The sequence below is a fragment of the Vulpes lagopus genome, chromosome 8, assembly GCF_018345385.1.
Source record: "Vulpes lagopus strain Blue_001 chromosome 8, ASM1834538v1, whole genome shotgun sequence".
In the NCBI taxonomy this organism is placed as follows: Eukaryota; Metazoa; Chordata; class Mammalia; order Carnivora; family Canidae; genus Vulpes; species Vulpes lagopus.
This window is the reverse complement of record NC_054831.1, coordinates 37,858,012-37,885,004: the sequence shown is the minus strand read 5'-3', so window position 1 is coordinate 37,885,004 and position 26,993 is coordinate 37,858,012. Positions and strand designations below refer to the sequence as shown.

General features: G+C 35.1%; 1 protein-coding gene across 1 annotated transcript in view; it reads left to right on the top strand.

Annotated features, from left to right (window-relative positions):
- The window catches only part of LOC121497691 (phospholipid-transporting ATPase IB-like), a 176,956-nt gene that overhangs the window by 96,928 nt on the left and 53,035 nt on the right, over positions 1-26,993 (top strand). Inside the window, exons 24-28 of the mRNA XM_041767439.1 lie at positions 4,411-4,583; positions 9,899-10,082; positions 16,562-16,672; positions 18,991-19,065; positions 25,301-25,423. Of these exons, the coding sequence (XP_041623373.1) occupies positions 4,411-4,583; positions 9,899-10,082; positions 16,562-16,672; positions 18,991-19,065; positions 25,301-25,423 (666 nt within the window). The remainder of the gene's footprint in view (positions 1-4,410; positions 4,584-9,898; positions 10,083-16,561; positions 16,673-18,990; positions 19,066-25,300; positions 25,424-26,993) is intronic.

The following is a 26,993-nucleotide window of genomic DNA, read 5'->3' as shown; positions in this document are numbered from 1 at the left end:
AACTTAGCAGGCCTTGAAATTTTTGTTGAAAGCTGGATATGATGAATCTGGTAAGAGAAATTTTTCTAAAGGCCTGTAATATGAAGTTTTATGGTAATCTCACTGTATTTAATGTTTGCTGCAGCTATACACATGAGATGCTCCACATTCCTCTAGTGTTCTTATTTATTCCCCTTTGTTGTCTTTGGGTTTTCCCAAGAACTCCTCCTTAGGTAGATCTGTGCCTCACAGTTCTTTTATGTTTAATGCACTGTTACTATACTGGGGCCCTGTTGGTGTGTGGTTAGGTGTGTGGGAAGGGAAATGTTCTTAAGATTAAATCTCAGTCATTTAGTGAACCTGTGCTACTTTGTCTTCTTAAGTATTTCTTAGCATTTTTCTTCCCTTGGGTGAGACAGGTTGGTTAGAGGGGGCTAGAATTGGGGAAACACCCTTCCATTTGGATAGGATAAAAGTCTGGTAGTCTTTAACTTTGGAGATGAGGCTTTTGTTATGGAGAATGCTCTGGGCATATATCAAATGGTCACTTTTCCCCTCCTGCCTGAACCATGAGGGAAGGTTTTTTGTTTTTTTGTTTTTTTGTTTTTGTTTTGTTTTTGTTTTGTTTTATTTTGTTTTGTTGGCTTTTCACCATGAGAACCTGGTGAGGTTTCTAGAATAAATCCACAAAAATGTGAGTCTTTGCCCATCAGGACTGCAACTCAAGAAGTTTCACTTTTGTGGTAATCCATACTCAGCCTCAGTTCCTCAAAATTACCAATTAAGTGTTCCTATCAGTTTGTGACTCTAGTTCCTTCTGCTCCAGTGAAACAGCTGTGATTCTCTGTATTCACTTGTCTCTTTAGATTTCTGGGTGGAAGTTTGTCCTGTGATCTCACCTGTCTCTGATAGGCCTAAAGAAGATTGGTTTTCACTTTGTTCAGCTTTTTTTCTATAAGGATGGCAGTGGTGAATTCAAGCTCTTTATGTGTCATTGTTGAAATTTCAGTGCCTTAGACTAACTTCTGACCTTCAGTTTAAGTTTGTACAGTGGACTGTATTCAAGTTTTTAAGAGGAATAAAGTTGCATAAGTAATTAGATGAATGAGTTAGAATTTTCCAGAAGCTAATCTTGTTAATGAAGTTTGCTATGGAAAACTCTATGCCACTTAAACATTATGATTTACATAATGACCTTGGTACATTGTTTCTTCAAGATTTTCTCTTATATTTTAATTTCCTGTAAACTTTAGTGTTATATCATTTTCAAAACTCATTATTCTTAAATAATTATTACTTAGCTACTGATAGACTTGCTTTATAGATGAAGCATATAGTTGAAATTCCTCATATAATGTACTGTAGGTTGTGCTGTAGGATTTTACATAATTAATGTTAGGAAATGAGCAGGTAGTCATGTTCTAGAGTGAACCATGTGGGTGGAATTACCTTAACACTGTTAACATTGGCAACAGAAGAATGGTAAAGAGAAACAATTTAGGAATGGAAGACAAAAAAGAAGACATTAAAACTAATATAATAGCTTTAGCTCCAAGCATTTACTTATTCTAAGAAGCTGTAAAATTAAAAACAATATATTAATTAGATAGAAAAGCACCAAGTTTTGTGTTCACTAATTAAAAGAAATGTGAGAAGAATGATTAAAATAGAGGAAAAATTCAATTTGGCAGATTATTTTGAGGGCAATAAAACAATTACAGTCACTTGAGATCATTGATGGGATATGCAGTCCATTGTGTGGAAAAAGCAGAAGTAGAAATGTTTAATATGATACATATATCATACATCATAGTTCCTATACAGTGTGAAATCAAATTTCAAGTGCCTGAATCCCATCTATTATTAGACCTTCAGATTTATATAAAGCCCTCAGTAATTCAAGGATTATTAAATACCTTTTCTTTCAGGAAAGCCAATTATTTCATTTGAGTAATGAGTAATGAAGGTCTTCTGAGAAAAATAGGGAGGAAGATTTTTTTCATTAAAGCTTTTGGTGCTTGATAGTAGTTATGCTTTAAAATTTCTCCCCAGGTGGCAAATTTGTTAAAATTTCATTTATTAGTATGTTTAGGGGAGATCATTAAAAAATCAGATACCTATAGATCATTGAATATAACTGAAAATTATAGTTAAATAAAATAAATAATAAGTTTTAAAATATGATTTAGTATTTTATGGCATTCATTTCACATAGTCATAGAAATGAAACAGTTGGCAAGAATCAAATATTTTGACACACTTATTATTTCACTAATCCTTCAAAAGAAAGTGGTAACAGATATATTTTTTAAATTCCACTTGTATTTGATGAAAGCATTTTCCTTAGCATTAATCTGTATGACTTAAAATTTTATTACATAAAAAAATTTATTACATATTTTTCTTAAAATACTCTGCTACATGAGTTTTCCACTCTGACACTGGCAAGGGGAATCATTTCTCTAAAATTTTGAGCTTTCAATGGTTTATGTGAATTATGAAGGAAAAAGTGGTTGGGATGAAGAAAATAAGCTAAGGGAGTGCCTCCCACACATCTTCTATTGAGTGATGAGTCTCTACAACTTTTATATATCTCCCTTAGAAACCTGAGACTCAGTTTTATAGAGTTCATACCATTATTTTGTCCCCACCTTTGACATTTTTCTCAAAAATTCTCTGAGCTTTCTGGTATGCTATTAGCATCTACTTGTATTTTCCAACTGATATGAATTCACTCTTACTCATATACCATTTAAAAAACAGCTTTATTGAGACATAATCCATATCACATAAAATTTACATTTGGGGTACCTGGGTGGCTCAGTCAGTTAAGTGTCTGCCTTCGGCTCAGGTCATGATCCGAGTCCTGGGATTGAGTCCCACATGGGGTCCCTATTCAGCAGGGAACCTGCTTCTCCCCCTCCTCCCTGCTCGTGCTCTCTCTCACTATCTCTGTCATTTTCTCTATCTCTCTCTCAAATAAATACAATCTTTAAAAAAATGTTTTAATGTGTACAATTCAATCTGTTTTAATATATTCACATATAAATGCAACCATCACCACAGTCAACACTGTTCAACACTCCAACACTTTTGGAACACTTCCTTTGGAAGTTGGAAGTTCCAACTTTTGGGACACTTCCTTCACTTCTAAAAGAATCCTATACTCTTTAGTTATCTCTCTCATCCTCCTGCCCCCACTCTAAACAACCACTAATCTATTTTCTGTCTCTATGGGTTTGTTTATTCTCGACTTTCATGTGAGTAGAATAATAATAGCATACAGTCTTTTGTGACTGGCTTCTTTCAGTTACCATATTTTCAAGGTTTGTCCATGTCATAGCATGTATTCATACCTCAAAACCTTTTTATGGCTCAAGAATATTATATGTATATGCCATATTTTGTTTATCCATTCATCCAGTTCTTTTCACTTTTAGGCAATTGTGAATAGTGCTGCTATAAACATTCAAGTACAAGTTTTGTGTAGACACATGTTTCATTTGTCAAATATATATATATATATATATATATATATATATATATATATATATGAGTGGAATTGCTGAGTCATTTGGTAAACTCCATGTTTATCCATCTGTGGAATTATCAGACTATTTTCCAAAGTGGCTACACCATTTTACATTCCCAGCAGCATTGTCTGAGAATTTTAGGTTTCTCTAATATCCTGGTCAATACTTATTATCTGACTTAATCTGATTCTAGTCATGCTAATTGGTATGAAGTAGTATCTCATTGTGGTTTCAATTATCATTTCACTGATGACCAATAATGTCAATTTTCTTTTCATGTTATTTACTTTTTAATTTCAGTGAGCTATTTGAAGGGAAGAATGAGGTAAAAATGTACCTCAGTCTACTATATTGATTCAGAAAGTCTTTTCATTTATATTAAAATGAGAAAAAATATGGGGATCCCTGTGTGACTCAATGGTTTAGCGCCTGCCTTCGGCCCAGGGCATGATCCTGGAGTCTGGGGGATGGAGTCCCACATTGGGCTCCCTGCATGGAGCCTGCTTCTCCCTCTGCCTGTGTCTCTGCCTCTCTCTCTCTCTCTCTGTATGTGTCTCATGAATAAAAAAATAAAATCTTTAAAAAAAATAAAAATAAATAAAATTAGAAAAAATAAAGTGAGTAATATTCCATTGTGGGAAAAGAAATGTTGGGAAATATCAGGAAGGGAGACAGAACATAAAGACTCCTAACTCGGGGAAACGAACTAGGGGTGGTGGAAGGGGAGGAGGGCAGGTGTTGGAGGGGAATGGGTGACGGGCACTGAGATGGACACTTGACGGGATGAGCACTGGGTGTTTTTCTGTATGTTGGTAAATTAAACACCAATAAAAGTTAATTAAAAAAAAAAAAAAAAAAGAAAAAATAAAGTGATTTCTGCCCCCTTGCTTTGTTTTAGGCAACACAACAAGCAGTTACTCAGAACTGTGAAGCTCTTGGAACTCTGATAGGTAAAGAAAATGACCTGGCCCTCATCATTGATGGTGAAACATTGAAGTATGCCCTCAATTTTGAAGTTGAGAGGAGTTTCCTCAATTTGGCCCTCTCATGTAGAGCAGTATTATGTTGTAGGTAAGGAAATAGTCACTGTTCTTTTTCTCCTCTCTGCTATCTTTAACACTGTATATGTAAAGAAAACGTAGATATGGAAATACAAGTTTTCATAGAAGCAAAGTTCCTTATTGGTAAAATATATGCTCAAATTGAGAAATGTCCAAATTTAATTATAATTGTCAGGCTTAAGATGTACTAGAAAGCAGATTATAATTTTTCAGTGATAAATTGTTTATTGATATATTGACCAGATGAAAGACATTGTCAGTAAGAACAAAGGCCCTGTATTATTGTGAAGAGCAAATCTGAAAAAAAAAAAAATCCATTTTCTACTAGAAGAGTTTCAAGCCATAAGTCTCTAAGCACTGATTTAATTACCTTTTGCAAATTTTAATATGTTGTATTTTCATTATTATTCAGTTCAAAGGACAGTATTTTCTCGTTTCTCATGATTTCTTTTGTTATCTCATGGGCTATTTAAAAATGTGTTATTTAATTCTCACACATTTGGGTATTTCCTATATCCCTTTCTGTTACTGATTTCTAACTTAAAGCTATTGTCAGAGAAAATACTTGGCTGATTTTTTTCCCTTTAATACTTTGTTATTCTGCTGTCTTCTGGCTCCCTTGTTTATGATGACAAGTTTTCACTGTTGTTATTCGGTATGTGATGTATCATTTTCCTCTTCCTGCCTTCCAGCTTTTTGTTGTTGTTGTTGTTATTAGGTTTCAGTTGTTTGGCTATGTTGGCTCTAAATGTGGTTCTTATTGTTATTTATTCTACTTTGGATTCATGGGATCCCTAAATTAATGTATTGTTTTTACCAGATTGGAAAGTTTCAATCATTATTTTTTTCAAGGGCTTTTTTCCCCCCTTATTTTTTATTTCCTTTACTTTTGGAACTCCAATCACATATATGAGTGAATGCTTGATATTGACTATAGACTTGTGGCACTGCCACTGCATTTTCCTTTAATTTCCCCTCCTTTCTTTTTGAATTGCATATTTTCTATTGATGTAACTTCAAATTGACTGATTCTTTCCACTATCTCAGATCTGATATTAAGTTCATGAAGTGTATTTTTCACTTCATCCCTAGAGTTTTTTTTAATAGTTTCAATTCTTCTGTTGGGATATGCCATTTGCTAACTCATAATTGTCACAATTTTCTTTGATTCTTTGAGTGTATTTTAATTCTATGAACATTTTTATAATGCTGCTTTGAAATCTTTGCTAAATCCTACATCGGTTTGATTCTCAGCTTCTATTGACTGATTTGTTTACTTTGTATGGAAACAATGCTCTCAAGCTTCTTGGCACATCTAGTGATTTTGTTTTATTTTAAGTAAAAGTGGATATTGTGGAAAAATACAATAGTAATTCTTCTGATTCTAGTTTATTCTTCTGCATTTTATTGGTTCAGTATTTTAGTAACTTGACTGTGAAATCTGTTTCCCTGTTCATTTGCAGTTACTGATATCTTTCCTCAGCTATTGTTGTTTTTGTTTTTTTAAAGCCTGCTTTCCCAGAGCTTTCTCCTGTGCCTGCCAACTTTAGTCATCACCCAATGTCTATGGGTGACTATGACTTGGACAAGTTTGTCCTCAGCAATTCAAACCCTAAGGCTTCTGCTTCTGCTACCAGTGCTATATGTGGTTGAAGGAATGCTTTTAGAGGTATAACAAGTTGCAGGTCTCTCTGGGCTCTTCCCTGCATATCTTTAATTTAGTGATCCACTAAAGGAATATGTGGGAAGTTTATTATCTCAGTCCTCCCATGATTATTCTGTTGCAAAATGTCCCTGTTAAATTTCTAGCTGATTGCTGCCCTCCCTGAACTGGGAGGGCCACTCCAGTTGGTAAAGATGTGGGTGTTCATTATCTGCTCCAAACCATATCCACCATGTCCTGACAGTAAATCTGCAGATTCTTGCCCTACTCCCAGGTTAGGGGAATATGAACACCTCCAGGAAAGAAGGTCACAAACTTGCTGCACTTACCTGATACAGTAACATCTTTTCATGAATGAACATGTCTCTAGTTCTTTTCCACTTTCGGTCATTTTCTGGTGAGCTGAAATGTTTGTTTTTAATCATTTTTTTTCCAGTTTTATACTTGTTTTCTCGCTGAAGGAAATTTCCCAATGTCCTTATAACCATTAAAAGGTATAGAAAGTTTTCTTAAAATTTTGACGAACAATTTGGATGTCATTTAGAAATAAAAGTTTAGATACTTGGAGAGTGTCATATAGTATTTGTTATAATTTCTTAATCCTTGGTACTTGGGGGAACATAATTAAAAGAGAAAATTTAATTTTTAAAAGTCAATTATGAAGTTGTAGACTTTTTTCCCCAAAGCTCTTATCACTGTATGCCATAATTTTTGTTTTACTTACTCAGTTTATTGTCTGTCTCCTCTCTACTGCAATGTAAACTTCATGAAGGCAGGGATGTTTATATATTTTATCTTCTGCTCTATCATCTGTTTCAAGAATTGTGCCTAGCTCATTTTAGGGACATAAATATTTCTTGAATGAAGAATAATTCATGAATATGAGATTACCTTTAAGTAGCTTACTCAGCAAATTCAAAACACAAACATAGCAAGAAAGCTTGCTTATAAATCCAAGAATATATCTATGCCATAATATATGTTGAACTTATTTTATAATTTTTTAAAAGCTTTTATTTAAATTCTAGTTTGTTAACATACAGGGTAATATTAGTTTCAGATGTACAACATAGTGATTCAACAGTCCTGTACATCACCTGGTGATCATCACAAGTACACTCCCTAATATTCATCACCTATGTAACCCAAATTTTGAGTGGAAACCATTTTATTTTTTATTCCTCACACTGATTATATTGATAAGGAAGTCAATAGTATGTGCCCATGGGAAAACCGTGACATTATTCCAGTCAATTGGTTTACTTATCTTTGTGTGTTACTTATCCTTGTATATTTTTAATCCATGAAAATAAATGACAAGAGTACTGCAATTTTTACATTAAGTCAAATGTGACTCAATAATTAGTTTTAAGGATTATAATATATTATGTATTCTTTCTAAATTATTATTGAATTTGTTATTTGGTTCCATGTTATAGATTATAAATCACAATGAGAGTTGACATGTGAAATACTATTTTTGGAAGGTAAAAATGTCCATTTGGATGAGAAGAATAGAAATTAGCTGTTTAATGTCTGTTTTGAATTCCTAAAACTGTGTTTTAGGGCTGTGTTTTCTTATCACTTTTATGCTTTGAAAGAGCATATTTATTTTTTTCCTACCCTAAGTAGACTTCTCCCCTTTCAATTTTAGTGAATAGATGGCTATGGGACTTCTGTGTTGTTTCAGCCAATAGAATGAAATGATGAACTTTGCCAGACATGAATGTAAATACTATCAATTTGATATAACCCTAAAATTCCAGGATTAGGGAAATCTGGCTTAATGCCTACACATGGACACATGACCTAAAGTGTTTTATTAATTGAAGGTCAGTTAACAGATGGTTATAAAAGACTAATATTATTTTAGGATTTATTTTCATATATGGGTGGGGAGGATCCAAAATCAGTATAGTGATGATCCATTTCTATTATTAACTGGTCAGAACTGATTTGGAGCTTTGGTGAAAGGCCCAGAACCACATTTACCAAAGGACAGAAGCACCCAAGGATGTTTAGCAAGGGGAGAAAAAGGTTTAGTGGGCACCTGATATTTCTCTTCTCATATTTGGAGAGCTTGTTTCGCCCAGAGGATAGAATTAAGATTTGAAAGTATGAAGAGTCTAATTTGGGATTAATATGAGATAGTTTTTCATTTTTCCACAAATATCATAGTCTGAATTTAAAAGTAGTTGCCAGACTAAATGGTGAAGTTATTGTCATTGTGGGCATTCCAGCCAAACAACCAACATCTCTTGATTGAAATGAAATTACAAATAGTTTCTGGAATGTCCTCTATTGCAATGACTTTTCATACTATAACTACAATATAGTAATGTTAACTCATTATATTTTCTTCACTATGAAACAAAAGTTTTTCTATCTGTGCTTCTGTTTTAAAATTTGGAGTGTGTCAAGGAAACCTCTCCAGTTTCTAATAATCTCACCTAAAATTTGAAAGGCTTAAATTTAAATTAGTTTTTAGGATCTGTTTTGTGGGAAGGGGATGATCATTTGATTACTAGAAAATAAAACCTTTGTGTGTCCCTTGTCATTTTGAATAGAAGTGTGTATTCAATTATTTAGTGAATGAATGCTTCATTAGTAAATGATGAGTAAGAGATAAAACTTTTGGTTCTTTTTCCTTAGGATATCTGTAAATATTTTGTGTAGACAGGGTTGGCTAGCCTGAAATATTTAAAAATTTGCTTTTGTAGCTTATCTGAGGGAAAATAAGGATCAACAGTATCCTCATCTGTGTTGGACACATACCACAGAAAGAAACAAGCATTTGTTATGTTACATCACTTAGCTTTTGTTTGTTGTTACCACAGACTCTCCTGACTGATATCTTCATGGTTTTATATATCTTGGTATTTTTCAAGTTCACTTGAGGGTAGTTAGATTTTCATAGGCTACTCTACAGGCTATCCTTTGGATAAATGCCTTCACTTCCTGCTCTCATTTAGGTAGATGATAAAAATTAATATAGCAGGCCAGTGTTAGACAACAGGAAGTGATGGAGAGAAAGGCAAATTGAAGAGTTTATCTCCATGTAAACTGGGCAACTGATATTGTATATTTCTTTTGGGATGTTTAAGAAGTTACTTCATGGTTTCTTTGCTTTTCTTTTTATTTTGATTGAGGGCGGGAGGGAACTTTTTTTTAAAAATTGAGTATAGTTGACACATAACATTAGTTTCAGAAATATAAAATAGTGATTGGACATCTCTATATGTTATGCTATGCTCACTGCAAGTGTAGCTCCCATCTGTCACCCTACAACACTATTATAATAGCATTGACTATATTCCCTATGTAGTACCTTTTATTCCCATGTTTTATTCACTCCATAACTAGAAGCCTGTATCTCCAAGTCCTCTTCACCCATTTTGTGCATCCCTCCATCCTCTTCCCCTCCAACAGCCATCAGTTTGTTCTTCATATTTATAGTGCTGATTCTGCTTTTTGCTTGTTTATTCATCTGTTCTTTCAGATTAGTGGGTGGAATGTGTTTACGTATGTAAAAAGTGTAAATAGTGCATTGGGAAATTTACTAGTAACTACCATTTAAAGGTGGTTATGTGTAGATTAAAGGTGAAGTAAAATGAGCAAAAACAAAGCACTAAAAGAGTGGTGGTTTCTGTCTTCTTTTTCAGGTTATCTCCCCTCCAGAAGGCAGAAATTGTGTACCTAGTTAAGAAGCATGTAGGGGCTATCACCCTCGCCATTGGGGATGGTGCCAACGATGTTGGAATGATCCAGATGGCCCATGTGGGTGTGGGAATCAGTGGGAATGAAGGCATGCAGGCCACTAACAACTCAGATTATTCCATTGCACAGGTCAGTAGTACAGGCATGATCATTGAATACCGCGAGTCCATCCCTGAGACCTACCCCACTTGTTAGTTTTCATATGAAACTACCAGCATGTTTGGGATTTTCTTTAGTTTTGTCCTCATGCACTTTACAGCAAAAGTTTTCCTTGAGCAGTTATGGAGTTGGTCATACTGATGCCATCAAGAATCTATAGCTCTGCTAATATAATCTCTAAATCTCCAGTATCATAAAATTGTAATATGTACTTTGCTTTATGGTGTCTCTCAATGAAGATTTCCTGGACTTGTAATCTCTCCATTTCCGGTTTTTTTTTAAGTAGTCATTGCCTCTAGGCATGCATTTAAAAAAATATACTGTATATTTTAGAGCAGTTATAGCTTCACAACAAAATTGAGCAGAAAATATATAGAGTTCCGATATATTCCCTACCCTCCCCCAAAAACTCCCCCATTATCAACATCCCCTACCAGAGCAGTATATTTGTTATAACTGATGAACCCACATTGACACATTATCATCATCACCCAAAGTCCACAGTTTACATTAGGGGATTATACATTCTAAGGGTTTGGAGAAATGAGTAATGACAAGTATCCACCATCATAGTATCATATAGAGTAGTTTCACTGCCTTAAAAATTCTTTGCACTCTGCCTATTCATCATTCCCTCCAATCACAAAGTCTTGGAAACCACTATTTTTGTACTATCTCCTTATTTTTGCCTTTTCCAGAATGTCCTATTCATACAGTATGTAGACTTTTCAAACTGGCTTCTTTCACTTAGTAATAGGCATTTAAGTGTCCTCCATGTCTTCTATGGCTGGGCAACTCATTTCTATTTAGTGATGAAAAATATTCCACTTTCTGGGTGTACAATACTTTATCCATTCACCTACTGAAAAACATCTTGGTTATTTCCAAGTGTGGGCAATTATTAATAAAGCTGCTATAAATATCCATGTTCAGGTTTTTTGTGTGGACATCAGCTTTCAACTCCTTTGGGTTTATACCAAGGAGTGTAATCACTAGATCATATAGTGAAAGCATAAAAATATGTTCAGTTTTGTAAGAAACTTCCAAACTGCCTTCCACAGTGGCTGTACCATTTATTGGAAGGTATTTAAGTAGAGTGTGTGGCCTGTGATTTACATCCTCTGCATATTTATATAATATCCTAGGATGTCTAACAAGAATATCTCCTCCTTCTACATATTGACAGTTTGACTTTTGAAGAATATAGTATTTTAATCAATAATTTAAGATCAGCTCTTAATGGATATAGTATTTTCATTACAGTTGAGTAACTAACAATAACACTTTTCACTCTTGCTGAATTCAGGAGCCACTTGTAATTCTTGAACAGCTCCTGAGGTATAATCCCATACTCTGAATAGGTCATCCCTGCTGGGGCTATTCTTACGGTGGCTGTCTCTGAGAGGGTAGATGATTTAGTACCCTGTCCACATGTAAACAGATGCCTGAAACTAGAGTGGTAACAAAATGGATTCCTAGGATTCTACAGCATAGATGAAGAGCATATGATTCAAGTGTTTGAATCAGATCCATTCTGAAAATCTTGTTCTCACTCATGGATGAACTGTTCTGGTTTTATAGCAGGGAAAACTAAGGATGCTAGAGTATCTGGGATGGGGTGTCAGTAAACTATGATCAAAGCACCTGTGTGTGTAAATAAGGAAATGACCACACCAAATTCACCTGATCCTGTCCTAAACTGCTACATGCTATTGGGACACATGCTTCCAGTGATCTCAGCAGTTTTATGTGACATAAGTCTTGAACTATTAAACATTATAGACACATCACCCTGGCCAGTATCAGGTGTTCTGGGGATCCAGGGAAATATTTCTGGGGTTTTATTTTTTGGTCTAGTTTTTTAGATTCCACATTATAAGTGAAATCATAAGGCATTTACCTTTTTCTTTTGGGCTTATTTTACTTTGCACAATACCTATTAGGTCCATTTATGTTTTCACAAATGGCAAGATTTCATCCTTTTTTATGGTTAATATTCCATTATACATCCCCCCTCCACCACATCTTCTTTATCCATTCATCTATTGATGGACACTGAAGTTGCTTGCATATCTTGGCTATTGTCAGTAATGCCTCAGTAAACATAAAGGTATATATATATATATATTTTCAAGTTAGTGTTTTTGTTTTCTTTGGGTAAATACACAGCAGTGGAATTACAAGATTATTTGGTAGTATTTTTATTTTTTATTTTTTATTTTTGGTATTTTTATTTTTAATATCAAGGAACCTCCACACTGTTTTCCTCAGTGGCTGCACCAGTTTGCATTCCCACAAAAGTGTAAAAGGGTTCCTTTTTTCTACAGCCTCACCAACATGTGGTATCTATCTTTTTGATTCTAGCTATTCTGACAGGTGTGAGGTGATATCTCATTGTGGTTTTTATCTGCATTTCCCTGATGATTAGTGATGTTGAGAATCTTTTTATATGGGGCGCCTGGGTGGCTCAGTTGCTTGATGTCTGCCTTTGGCTTAGCTCCACATTGGGCTCCCTCGGGGAGCCTCCTTCTCCCTCTCTCTCTGCCTACCTCTTCCCCTGCTTGCTTGCTCACTCTCTCTTTCAAATAAATAAAATCTTTATTTAAAAAAAAAAGAGAAAGAGAATCTTTTCATATTTTTGCTTGCTATCTATGTATCTTCTTTGGAAAAATATTCATGTCCTCTCCTCATTTTTTCAAGTTTTTATTTTTTTTTAAGTTTTTATTTAACTTCCAGTTAGTTAATATTAGTATAATATTAGTCTCAGGTGTACAATATAGTAATTCAACACTTCCATACAATACCCAGTGTTCATCACAAGTGTACTCCCTAATCCCGATCACTCATTAAACTCATCCTCTTCATCTCTGCCCATTTTTAATTGGATTACTTGCAGTTTTCAGGCGCTTAGTTGAATAGCTTCATTATATATTTTGAATATTAACCCCTTATCAAATGCGTCACTTTCAAATGTCTTCTCTGCCTTTTCATTTTATTGATGGTTTCCTTTGCTGTGTAAAAGATTTTTTTTCTCTCTCTCTCTGTGCTTCCTGAATCTGGATATGTTTCCCTTCCTACGTTAGGGAAGCTTTCAGTTATTATTTCTTCAGATAAACTTACCTGCCCCTTACTCTCTTCTCCCTCTGAGACCTGTATAATGTGAATGTTACTGTTGTGCCCAAGATTGCGAATCCGAGAAACCACCAAGGAGCCGACACTGATGCAAACACACGAGGGTTTACTTACAAGTTCGAGCTTGGGTCCAAGTATACCCGACACAGGGGAGCAGGGACTTGGACCCCGAAGTGGGTTACAGCTGGGTTTTTTATAGGCTGGTCTAGGGGATTTTCAGAAGGGGTGGAGGAATTTCTCAAGTTCTGTTTACATTCTGATATGGGGCTTAAGGGCATTGAGCTCTGTTCTCATTCTTATATGGGACTTTCTACCACGGGGCCGGCTGTGTGGGCTCTGTTGTCTTTCTGATATGGGATTCCCCACCAAAGACATTGAGGACATTCTGCAGTTTTTTCCTGTAAAGTTCAGCTCTTATTCACAGGGGCCTTAGATGGCTGTACTTGTGCTAATGCTAAACTTTAGGTGGAATGGCCTTAATTTTTCTCGGCCTCCACAGTTACTTCCTTTGATATTGTCTAAGAGATCCCTTAACCCATCTTCATTTTAAAATCCTGTGGCCCAAAGTGTCTGGGGCTACTCTAGGCTAGGTGTCCAGGACTCACTCAGGTGGCAGGTCGGCTAGATGGCTAGGGCACCTGAACTCTGCTCCTGTTTGTGTCATCAAGGGGGAGAGGAGTGCAAACAGTGGTGCTTGCCAGCCCCTTCAACCTAAAATGAGTTCCAGCAGCTGCCCTGCCATTTGGTGGAATTCCAGGGTTGGATCTTTTATATTCTAGTTGCTCTTTTAAACTGTGGGGTTTTTGTTTGTTTGTTTTTTGTTTGTTTAGGGGGGTTTTTTGGTATCTGGGGCTGGAATGGGCCAGTGGCCTAGGGCTTGCTGAAGTGGTAGGCTGCCTATGCCACCCAGACCTTGTTCCTGTTGGTAACTATCAAGGTAGAGGGAGAACACAAACCATGGTACTCATTAGCTCTTCCAACCTGGAGAGAGTTCTAGGGCATTCCTCTGCTATTTGGGAATGTTCTAGGGTTGGTTGCTTTATATTCTAGTTGCCCTTTCAGACTGTGCCTTTTTTTCTGTGCCCCAAGGCAGAGGAATCTATTCCTCCCTAAGAACTCCTGTTCCTCCCTACTGCAGTTTGCAGTGTCCTGGGTGGGGATTCTTTCTGTTACTGAGTCTCCATCTTTTGTTGTGCAGAAGCTATTCAGTCAGCCCTCAGGAGGAATTCCTATGTAAATAAGTGTAAATATGGTGTGTCTATGAAGGAGGTCGGTCAGTTGAAGGTCTTCCTGTGACACCATCTTGGATCGGACCTTCCAAGTTTTCTTTTCTTCCTTCCACCCAACCCTAAAGTACCACACCTAGACTAATGCAGGAGATTGATTTGATTCATGCTCAGGCCCCCATTAAAAGGCTATTTCATGTCAATGATAATACTTGGAGCCACACTGGGTTTTTTTGTTTTGTTTTTTGTTTTTCCCTCCATCTTACTTTGACCCAAGAGCAGCTTTGACCGCAGAGAGGGCAGAGGTATTCTGACATGATGCGTGCCATTTTATACTTTTTCCAGAACGAATCTTATCCCCAGAACTATAAGTGGAAATTTGCCCATTGCTGCCCCACGTACTACCAGTATGCATTCTGCAGCAGTGGTCAAACAGATGTCTTTTACTTTTGCTCTTCCTGGGCAATGCACAACTTCACCTTCTCAGAGGATATCAGTATGACATTCTACCTATAATGTTTATTATGGATCACTTTATTCTATGAAAAGTGCAAATTATTCACATCCTTCTTCCCAAATTTCTTAATATTTTAGAATCATCCCAAGAAATGGAACTCTGACTTTAAACTGCTACAAAGCTAAAACTGAGGCAAGAGGAATGTTGTCTTTAGTGACTCCTTTCTTTAATTCACTTATTTTTTTGTTTAGCTCTGCATTTTATGATTGAGCATCTTCTTCCACATTCTGCTCCCTCATGGTCCAAAATCTTAAATGCTCCTTTTTTGAAAGTTGAAAATTTTTTCATATGTATCAATTTGTGTCATTTTCAAGTGAGTACTAAATTCTAGGAGTCTTTCTTTCTTTCTTTTTTTTTTTTTCTAGGAGTCTTTCAATGACTGAATTACTTCATTTTGTGGGATGACACTCCTAAATAGCCACTTATTCAAAAAAATGTTCATTGAGTGAATATCAAATTCTATTCATGTTTCTGGGTGTTTAGGATTCATCATAAACAATGAGACCTACTCCCATGGAGTTTTCATTGTGGGAAACAAAAATATACAGTAATGTCTATCATTTGTTACTTGATAACTGCTATGAAAGTATGTATGTAGATAAGGGTAAGGAGGCTCATCTACACTGCAGAGGCTGCATGTAACGTTCACTTTTAACTTTTTATTTATTATAGGAAGTGGGGAACTGATTCCTATAAGACATAATTACTTATACTTGATCAGAAATTTAAAAAAGATGAGTGATTTAGCCTGAGTTCTTGGTTTTTTTTTTTTTTTAAGATTTTATTTATTTATTTATTCATGAGAGACACAGAGAGAGAGAGAGAGAGAGAGAGAGACAGAGACACAGGCAGAGGGAGAAGCAGGCTCCATGCAGGGAGCCTGATGTGGGACTTGATTCTGGGTCTCCTGGATCATGCCCTGGGAGGAAGGTGGCACCAAACCGCTGAGCCACCCAGGCTGCCCTGAGTTTTTGTTTTTAATAGGATGTTCCTTTCATTAAATAATTCTGTCCCATTACTATGATTAAAGTCCTAGGTGACTATCAGATTAAAAGCCGTGAATATTGGGATCCCTGGGTGGCTCAGCGGTTTAGCGCCTGCCTTTGGCCCAGGGCACAATCCTGGAGACCGGGGATCGAATCCCACGTCGGGCTCCCGGTGCATGGAGCCTGCTTCTCCCTCTGCCTATGTCTCTGCCTCTCTCTCTCTCTCTGTGACTATCATAAATAAATAAAAATTTAAAAAAAAATTTGCTTCTAAAAAAAAAAAAAAAAAGCCTTGACTATTCCAAGTGAAAAATCCAAGCAGTATTTACTGGGCAAAAAAATGTGATGTTAAAAAAGGGGGTTTTTTAGTGATAAGAGAAGTTAATTTCATAAAGCTTTTTAAAAATTTTCTTTATAGAGAACTATGTCAGGTTGTCTGCAAAACTGGTTTCATTCTGCTTCCTTCTGTGTTGTATTATTCTAGAGTGGGAACTCTAAGGTGTGAAATGCAGAGAAAATGACATTTTGTGGGTTTTGTTACTAAATGGTAGGTTCGTTTGAACTTGCACTGACTGTTGTTTCTTTTAGTTTAGCTACTTGGAGAAGCTTCTGTTGGTTCATGGAGCTTGGAATTATTTTAGAGTAACAAAATGCATATTGTATTGTTTCTACAAAAATGTAGTGTTATACATTATTGAGGTAAGAAAAGAGATACGCTTTCTTTCATGGAAAAGTTAGGTCTTTCTTTGACATCAGGCTTGGTAGTCTAGGGGGTTTTTTGGCCAACTTTGTGTCATTTAAATTAAAATTACATAATATTGCTTTAGGTATTCACCCAAAGTTATTCAGTAAATTTGAATCTTCTAACTACCAACCTGACTTAAAAAATACCTGTGTAAACCTTTAATTTGGCTATGGAAATATATGTTTAAATATTTTACTTTGAAATAATTATAGATTCACAGGAAGTTACAACAAATATTTTTAGGAGGTCCCATGAAACATTCACCTAATTTTACCGAAACTCCACCTTGAATAATCCAGGACAATATCAACAGCAGGATATAACCAGCAGAGCTTATTCATATTTCACCAGCTTTACACATACTTGTGTGTGTGATTCTATGTATTTTTATCCAAGTGTAGGTTGATATAAACACCACAGAAATGGAGACAGAGCCCTGTTTCCCTCCCCAATCCTTCCCCAATGATACAGATCTGTTCCATCACAAGGATCCCACTCATGCTGCCCCTTACATCCACATCCACCCTTAATCCCTGACTGACTAATCCGTTCCCTATCCTTATAATTTTGTTCTTTCAGGAATATTATAAAAGTAGAATCGTCTAGTATATAACCGTTTGAGATTGCATTTTTTTGGTCAGAATAATTCCCTTGAGATTGATACAAGTTGTTCCCTGGATCATTTGTTCTCTTATCATAACCTTTAGCATCAACCTGTTTAAGAGCATTTGTATATAGGTTTTGTGCAAACACAAGTTTTCACTTATTTAGGACAACTGTCCAAGAGTACAATTGCTGGATCATATGGTAAATGCGTGTTTAGTTTTAAAAGAAACTCCCAACTATTTTCCAGAGTGACTTTACCATTTTCAATTCCCATCAGCAAAGCATCTGTTAATCTTGTTTCTGTGGGTCTTTACAAGCATTTGATGTGATCACTATGTTTTTAGCCATTCTGACAGATGGGTAGTGATATATCATTGTGGTTTTAAATGCATTTCTATGGGAGCTAATGAACATCTTCTAATGTACCTATTCGCTATCTTCATATCTTCTTCATTGAAATGTGTCTTCATATTTTTTGTCCATTTTCTAATTGAATTGTTTTTGAGAGTTCACATATTTTAGATGTTAGTCCCCTGGCAGAAATGTAGTTTGCAAATATTTTCTTCCAGTCTGTATCATGTTGTTTTGTCATCTTAATAGAGTCTTTCAGAGTACAAAAGTTTTTAATTTTGATGTGGTCCAATTTATAAATTTTCCTTTTGTGGATTATGCTTTTGGTTCTATGTCAAAAAACTCTTTTCCTGGCTCTAGATTCCAAAGATTTTCCTCCATGTAGTTTTCTAAAAGTCTTGTACTTTACACTTAATGTCATGATCCATTTTCAGTTAATTTTTGTGTACAGTGGAGGGTTTAGACTGTCTAGTTATGTTGTCAATGGAAATTTGATTACTTCAGTACTATTTGATGAAAAAGTTATCCTTCCATTAAATTGATTTTCCACATTTGTCAAAAATCAATTGGGCAAATAAGAAATAGAAAATATGAACAGACTATAAATAGGAAAGAAATTAGATCAGTAATCAAGACCTGCCTGTCAAATTATACCAATCATTCAAGGAAGAATTAACACTAATCTTTCTCAAACTCTTCCCAAAAAGTTACATAACACAAACTCACATCAAAGAGGAATATCCTCTAAATCCATCCATGTTGTTACAAATGGCGAAATCACATGCTTTTTTATGGTTGAGCAATATTTCATTGGATATATATACCACCTCTTCTTTATCCATTCATCTATTCTGAACACTTGGGTTGCTTCCACATTTTTGCTATTGTAAATAATCTTACAATAAACATAGAGGAGCATAGGTTTTTTGAATTAGGAGTTCTCCTTTTTTTGGCTGGGTCAGTTACAAATGTTATTAATTGCAGATGGTACAATTTGCTGAAGCCATGGACAAAATCATTCTGAACCTTTACAATTCAATATCATTCTTTACGATACAATGCATTATTGGACAATTAGATCTAAATATTTCATTGAAATTATTTTTTGATAGAGAATGAAATAAAAATTCTAAAATAAACAGATGGCTTTCTGCTAAGCTCAAATACTCAAGCTTGATTTTATTTACATTTTGGCAAAATCCCATTTGATGACATAAAAAAAGAATGATAAAGTACAATATTTTAAGTACTTCAGTGAATGGAAACATTTAGGTCAATATTGATATAAAACTTCTTGAACTTTCTTTTCTTTCAGCTTTGGTTTGCCTTTGTTAATGGATTTTCTGGCCAGATTATATTTGAACATTGGTGCATTAGCTTGTACAATGTGGTAAGCATTCTCCGTCTCTATCTGATAGCATGCAGAACTTCAGTGACATTTCTTTATTATTTATGTCTGGGACGTGTATCTAAGTCAATCATCTGTATACACAGCAGGCAGCACAGATACATCTTTAGAGCCTTTGTTGCTGTGACACATCTTGCAGAAGCCCATACTCTCCACACATGGTTTCAATCATAGGAGATCATTCTACAGCAACTACAATAAATTTGTATGCAGTGTATTTTGATAATACATCCAAAATCTCCTTACTATATGCCTGTACAATGTTTTCAGGCTTTTAAGCCAAGTAATTATTATTGAACTCTACCTCTACCCAGTCCATTTAATATACATAATTAATATTTACCTACCTCTGTAAATGTGGGTAATTTCTTGGCCTTTTAAACCTCCTGGTGGAAAATTTGTCCTTTTGTAAATATTTCACCCTATGTTTGTAGGAAATGATGAATTTTGGTATGAAGTCCTATAATAAATAATAAATATAATAAATAAATAAACAGAATTTTCTGAAACTAAACAATCCCATACTATCACTTAACTCATTTTAAATTAAAAAACTAAAAATAACAGTATTGTTAAGTGGCCTTTTAATTCACCCTTTAGATTTTTGTTTTGTTTTCTTGTTTATTATTCTACTTTAAAAATGAGAGGTTAGGGAAACCTAGCATAAAAATTAGGCTCCCAGTGACTATTACATGGCCTTTCTTTTTTTTTTTTTAATTTTTATTTATTTATGATAGTCACAGAGAGAGAGAGAGAGAGAGAGAGAGAGGCAGAGACACAGGCAGAGGGAGAAGCAGGCTCCATGCACCGGGAGCCCGACGTGGGATTCGATCCCGGGTCTCCAGGATCGCGCCCTGGGCCAAAGGCAGGCGCCCGCTGCGTCACCCAGAGATCCCTACATGGCCTTTCTTTTGTACTCCATTATCATAGCATATTACAATCTAGATACCCTGTGCTTTAATCTCTAAAATTCTGTCTTCTAGGAGCTTGAATTCTGAAACAGCATAGACAGAAGTCCTCAGACAGAAGTCATTGAGTGTCCAATAATACAAAAATGTCTAGTGCTATGAATAGTTATAGTTGTGTGCAAGTCAATTCTAAACGTATTTGGCTAGAGCATTATACCAGTGAACCTGAGGTCATATACATATTTGTCTCTACCAGGCTTTTGGTCACAGATGACAATACTCAATTTTTTTTTAGAGTTTCATTACAGACTAGGGTGGCAGAGTCTCTCCTCCGTGTGAGAAAATTCACTGTGAATGGATAGGCCACAGATATTGGTCAATGGAATCCTTTTTTTTTTTTTTTTTCTTTTAAATAAAGGAGAGCACCTGGGTGGCTCAGTGGTTGAGCATCTGCCTTCAGCTCAGAGTGTGATCCCAGAGTCCTGGGATCGAGTCCTGCATCAGGCTTCCTGCAGGGATCCTGCTTCTCCCTCTGCCTATGTCTCTGCCTCTCTCTGTGTGTCTCTCATGAATAGATAAATGAAATCTTTAAAAATTATAATAAAGGGGAGCTCAGAGACTGGCTTTTTAAAATAAGCAGTAAATGAGGGCTGGTGGGAAACTTAAAATTGTGGATATTTTAGGATAGTATATGATGACATTAATATCCATGGACTTATTAAACCTTATTTCATTATGTATATATTTTACAGATGGGAAAAAGATAGAGCCTAGGACATTTCAAATAGTTACTGGCAATAAGAGAGCTAGATTGCTTATTTAATAACTACATTTACTCAGCCATTAGAAACGACAAATACCCACCATTTGCTTTGACGTGGATGGAACTGGAGGGTATTATGCTGAGGGAAGTAAGTCAATCGGAGAAGGACAAAAGTTATATGGTCTCATTCATTTGGGGAATATAAAAAATAGTGAAAGGGAATAAAGGGAAAAGGAGAAAAAATAAGTGGGAAATATCAGAAAGGGAGACAGAACATGAAAGACTCCTAACTCTGGGAAACGAACTAGAGGTGGTGGAAGGGGAGGGGGGCAGGGGTGGGGGTGACTGGGTGGCGGGCACTGAGGTGGGCACTTGATGGGATGAGCACTGGGTGTTATTCTGTATGTTGATAAATTTAACACCAATAAAAAATAAATTTATTTAAAAATAACTACATTTAAATAGTTTGTCATACTGTTTCTGAAGGTTATATATTATTTCTGCTCTACCCACGGATGACTAACTGCTACAGGAATTACCCTCCTACCAGAAATACCTACAATGTCAGACAAAATATATAGTACAATAGTTTTCAAACATTAAACAACAGGCTGCCCATGGCGGTGATCCTTGAGAGAAGTCCTATTTCCAGGCCACAGTTACAGGAAGATGGATCCAAGAGAAAGCCCAGGTGTCTTAATGAATTAAAGACACAGAAGTTGGAGCTCAGTGGGCCATGGTAGCTAGAATGTCAAAGAAGGAACCATACTGAGAGAGAGAATGAATGAGTGACTCTGGAGATCTATAGGTTCTGGTTTGTATATACATGAGAAAAATCTACCCAAAGCTAGGGAAAGAACTACCAGAATGCAGTAGGATGAATTATTGGAGCTTATTCAGGGCTAGGGATAACTAGTTACACATAATATTGGGAATACTTAAGTCACACTTTTAAAAACGGGGATAAATTAGACCTATAATAAACACTATTCTGTGCCCATCATAACAAAACTTAAAAGCAGCTCTAAAAAAAAAATCAAACTCATTTGCAAGTTAGTAACCTGCAAATCAGGACACAGACAAACAATATTTAAAGAACAAAATTAAGTATTCAACAGCACAGAATTCCAAGTTGTACATCCAACAAAAGTTCTCAGTCATGCAAAAATAGGAAAATAAGATCCATAATGTGAAAAATAAGTCAATGAAAGTAGATATATAAATTATAAAGATGATGGAATTAGTACATAAGTACATAGTACATAAGGACTTAAAACAGATATTTTAAATCTTATAAATGTGCAAGAATATAAAGGAAGACAAATGTGCAAGAATATAAAGGAACATAATGAGGGGAGAAACAGAAGATATAGAAAAGAACCAAATAAAACCTTATGATGAAAAATACAAATCGGAAATGGACATTTTTCTGGATGGGATTAAGAGCAAATTAGAAACTTCAGAAATAGTATCAGTAAATATGAAAACAGCAATTACAGAAGCACAGAGAAAAATCAGAAAAACACACAACCAAATGGCTGAAAATCAGTGACCAAGAGAATAATCTCGAAATCAATCAAATAAATATTATGTATGGAAAATAAATGTAGGAATAAAAGCAGATTCCTCATTCAAAACCTTGCAGGACAGAAGACAATGGAATGTCTTTAAAGATCTGAAAGAAAAAAGTCCATTAACCCAAAACTCTATGTCCAGCAAAAATGTCTTTTGGAAAATAAACCAAGAAAATAGAAAATTCATCACCAGAAGACATGTAATACCTGAAATGTTAAAGGAAGTGCCTCAAACAAAAGAAAAAATATACCGGGATAATATTTGGATCTATCCAAAGAAATAAAAAGAGAAATGTTAACTATGTGGGAATTAATAAGAGACTTACCCTCTTCTCCTCATATTCAATCATGATGACAAATAACTGTTTAAAGCAAAATTAATAATGTATTCTGGGATTTGTCATTAATTTAGAATTAAAATGTATGATATAGAAATGTATGATAACTATAGCACAAAGAATGAGAGGAGGGATTGGGGGGTGTACTATTTGAATTTTGTGATACATTGCATATGTATACTATAAACCTTAAAGAACAACTAAAACCCTGAAAGTTATGGCTAATGAACCAATAATGGAGATAAAAATCTTAATATTCAGTTACTTCAAAAGAAGTCAGGAAAGAAGGTAAAAAGTAAGACTAACTGCAACAAATAGGAAACAAATAGGAAGATGGGAGATTTAAATCCAACCACATTTATAATTACACCAAAATGCAAGTTGTCTAAATATTTCCAATTAAAAGGCAGATATTGTCAGCTTGGATTAACAAAATCAAAACCTACTTCAAATATAAAGGCACAGATAGGTAAAAAGGAAAAGGATGGAAAAAGATTTATCATGTAACAGTAATTTTAAAAAAAGGCGAAGTGGCTATATCAGTAACAGAAATAATAGCCTTCAGAAAAATAAATATGGCTAGTGATGAAGATGAATATTTGTTAATTACAAAGCATTAACTTATTAATAACACATTAGAATCCTAACTATTTAAGAACAACATAGCTTATTAGAAATTAATTAGAAATGAAGCAGGGGGCAAGCAGCCCGGGTGGCTCAGCGGTTTAGTGCTGCCTTCTGCCCAGGGTGTGGTCCCGGAGACCTGGGATCAAGTCCCACGTCAGGCTCCCTGCAGGGAATGGAGCCTGCTTCTCCCTCTACTACTGCCTGTGTCTGTGCCTCTCTCTGTCTCTCATGAATTAAAAAAAAAAAAAAAAAAATCAGTGTTGCTACTCCATAGCCATTCTAATGGAAGGGTTTGATAGAAGATAATACTGAAGGATATAAAATAATATGTTTAAAAAAATGAAATGAAGCAGGGATGCCTGGGTGGCTCAGTGGTTGAGCCCCTGCCTCTGGCCCGGGGTGTGGTCCTGGAGTCCTGAGATTGAGTCCTGCATCAGGCTCCCTGCATGGAGCCTGCTACTCTCTCTTCCTGAGGCTTTCATGAATAAATAAATAAAATCTTAAAAAAAAAAAAAAAAAAGAAATGAAGCAGATATTGATGTAACTAAATGGCAAGTTAAGTAAATTGACTCTTAACATTCAGAGACTTAAACTCTCCTTCATGAACAGCATCTGGGTGCCCTAGCCAGCCTACCACCTGCATGAGCCTGGGGCCCTAGTCTACACCAGCACCAGCCATTTATTTCTGATGAGCAGTGAGAAAGTGCTTCAGTGAAAAACCTACAGTTAACATCATACCTGATGGCAAAGCCTGTTACCCTAAGATCAAGAACAGGAGAAGAATGTATGTTCTCACCACTTCTATTCAACATCATCTGTAGGTCCTAGCCAGTACAATAAGAAAAAAAAAAAAAAAGGATTGACAAAGTATAATGCCTGCTTTAGTTGTTGTCAATATTCTGTATAAAATTCTAGAAAATCTACATAAGTCATGTGTTGTGTTACATTGTTATAATAAAAGTCTCCCAATTTGATCATGCCCTCTGTATCCACAGCTTTTGGTTTACCCACCCACACTGACTCTGGGTTTGGTCATGTGATTGATTTGGCCAATGAGACAAAAGCAGACATAAGAAGAGCAGAGGTGTGAAAAATAATTGCTCACTGAAGCTTGCACCATCTCGTTGTTCTTTGTGACCAGTCCCTGCCATAGGAACAGAAACCAAATGGAGCAGAAATATGTCACTTTATTCTCCTGCTATTTTCCTCTCCTCTCATTTTCTTTTCCCTTTCTTTTTTCCTTCCTTCTCTTTTTTAAACTTCTCCCTTTAAACTTTTTCTCATATTATTATATCCACTGTACAAGGTTTTCTCCTTGACAAGGTCCAGAACTTTTTAAAGGATAGTGTATTTTTTATATAATATGGTTGCTACCATAATGATTGTTAACAAAATATTTGAAGAGTAAGGGAATAGGAAACATCTCTTTGTTTCTGATAATGATCAAGATAGAGAATTTTTATATAATGTATTTTTGTTTAATCTAATATTCACAACACTATTTACTGCATAACTACTACATGCCAAGTCCTGGCAAGTGAACTAGCTTATAAAACAGTTGGTTCTTATGAGGGATACAGATGTCATTGTTGGTAGATACATTGATGAGTATTATGCCTATTATTTAAATATCTAGATATTCAATTTATTTTTATGGTCATTAAATAGAAGAAAATATTATTCATTTTAAGCTCATAAAGGAATATGCACATAGTTATAACCCATTGAATCAAATCAATTAGAAAAATGAAGCCATGATTTGTTAAATATTTGAATCTATGTGACTGATTAAAATCTTCTTTGTAAATAATTTTTATTTTTAAATAGCTTAAGACTTACCAGAAGATGCAAAAATAGTTCTGTTTATCCTTCAACCAGCTTCTCCCATAATGATATCTTAATAGTTGCAATACATTATCAAAGTCATGAAATTGACATTGCTACAATTTTATTTAACTCAGTTATAGACTAAAAGTTCTTTTTAATAAATCCTTGTTTTCTATGTAGATTTTCACTTCATTGCCACCTTTTACTCTGGGGATCTTTGAACAGTGTTGCAGTCAGAAGAGCCTGCTTACATATCCACAACTCTACACAGTTTCTCAGACAGGGAAAACTTTCAACACAAAGGTAAACAGAAGATTTATTGCAGGTCTTTCATCTCAGCTCAATGCCAGAGTTACCTTTGGTCTTTTCTTTTTTTGATGCTTAAACAAATAATTAACAAACCGAGGGATGCAGCCCTGTGTAATCATTTACCTTGTAGTTTAGTTTATCCAGGGAATTGAGGGTAAATAATAGTATGTGGGGAAGGGAAGTCTTAAGGAAAAGAAGCAAGGCACCATGTATGGTCCAACCAACTGCACTGAGCAGCTTCAAGAGGCATGTTGTGTAATGGGCAGTCCTGGAAAAATACAAAAGAGGAACGTAAGCCTATTTTTAGATGAGACGAGTGATTCTTTTGGAATGATTTCTTTCTGGGATCATGGAGTTGAGATTTAACAGGGGAATTAAAGGGATTTTACAGGTCCTAAGAGTAAACCTAACTGTATCTCAATCATTAGTGAAGCTTTAAAATAAATATAGACAGATACTGCAAGTATCTTTTCAAATTAGTGTTTTTGTTTTGGGCAAATATCCAGTAGTGCCATACTAGATCAATGATAATTGTGTTTTTAATTTTTTGAGGAACTTCCATATTGTTTTCCACCATGGGTGTAGCAATTTGCATTCCTACCAATAGTACACAAGGGTTCCTTTATATTTTCATCAACACTTGTTATTTCTTGTATTTTTAATTTCAGTCATTTTAACAGGTATAAATGGACTTCTCATTGTGTTTTTAATTTGCATTTCCATGATGATTAGTGATGTTGAGCATCTTTTGATGTGTTAGCCATCTGTTATGTCTTCTTTGGAAAAATGTCTACTCAGGTCCTCTGCACATTTTAAATCACATTATTATTATTATTATTATCATTATCATTATTATTTTGGTGTTGTAGAAGTTGTAGAAGTTCTTTACATAGGTTACATATTAATCCCTGTGCACTCCTATATTTATTGCAGCATGATCTGAAATAGCCAAAATAGAGAAGCAACCCAGGTGTCCATCAAAGATGAATGGACAAAGAAGATGTGATTTATATATATTACAATGGAATATTACTCAGCCATAAAAAGAATGAGATATTGCCATTTGCAACAACATGGATGGACCTAGAGGACATAATGCTAAGTGAAATAAGTTAGAGAAAGACAAATACCATATGATTTCACTTATACATAAAATTTAAGAAGCAAATAACAAAACAAGAGTAAAAAAATAGACTCTTAAAAACAGAACAAAAAAAAAAAAAAACAGAACAAAAAAAAAAAAAAACAGAACAAACTGGTGATTGCTAGATGAGAGTTGGGTAGGAGGATAGGTGAAATAGACAAAGAGAATCAAGAGCATGCTTATCATGATAAGCACTGAGTAATGTTTAGAATTATTGAATCTTTACATTGTATACCTGAAACAAATATAACATTGTATGTTAATTATACTTCAATAAAAAAATATAGACATTTGGAAAAAACATAGGCCTTTTAAATATATTGCTTCACAGTTCAGAATATGGTCTATCTTATAAATATTTCATGTTTACTTGAACAGAATGTTTAAATTAGGTCAAGTTCATAGTGTTCAAATTTCTAC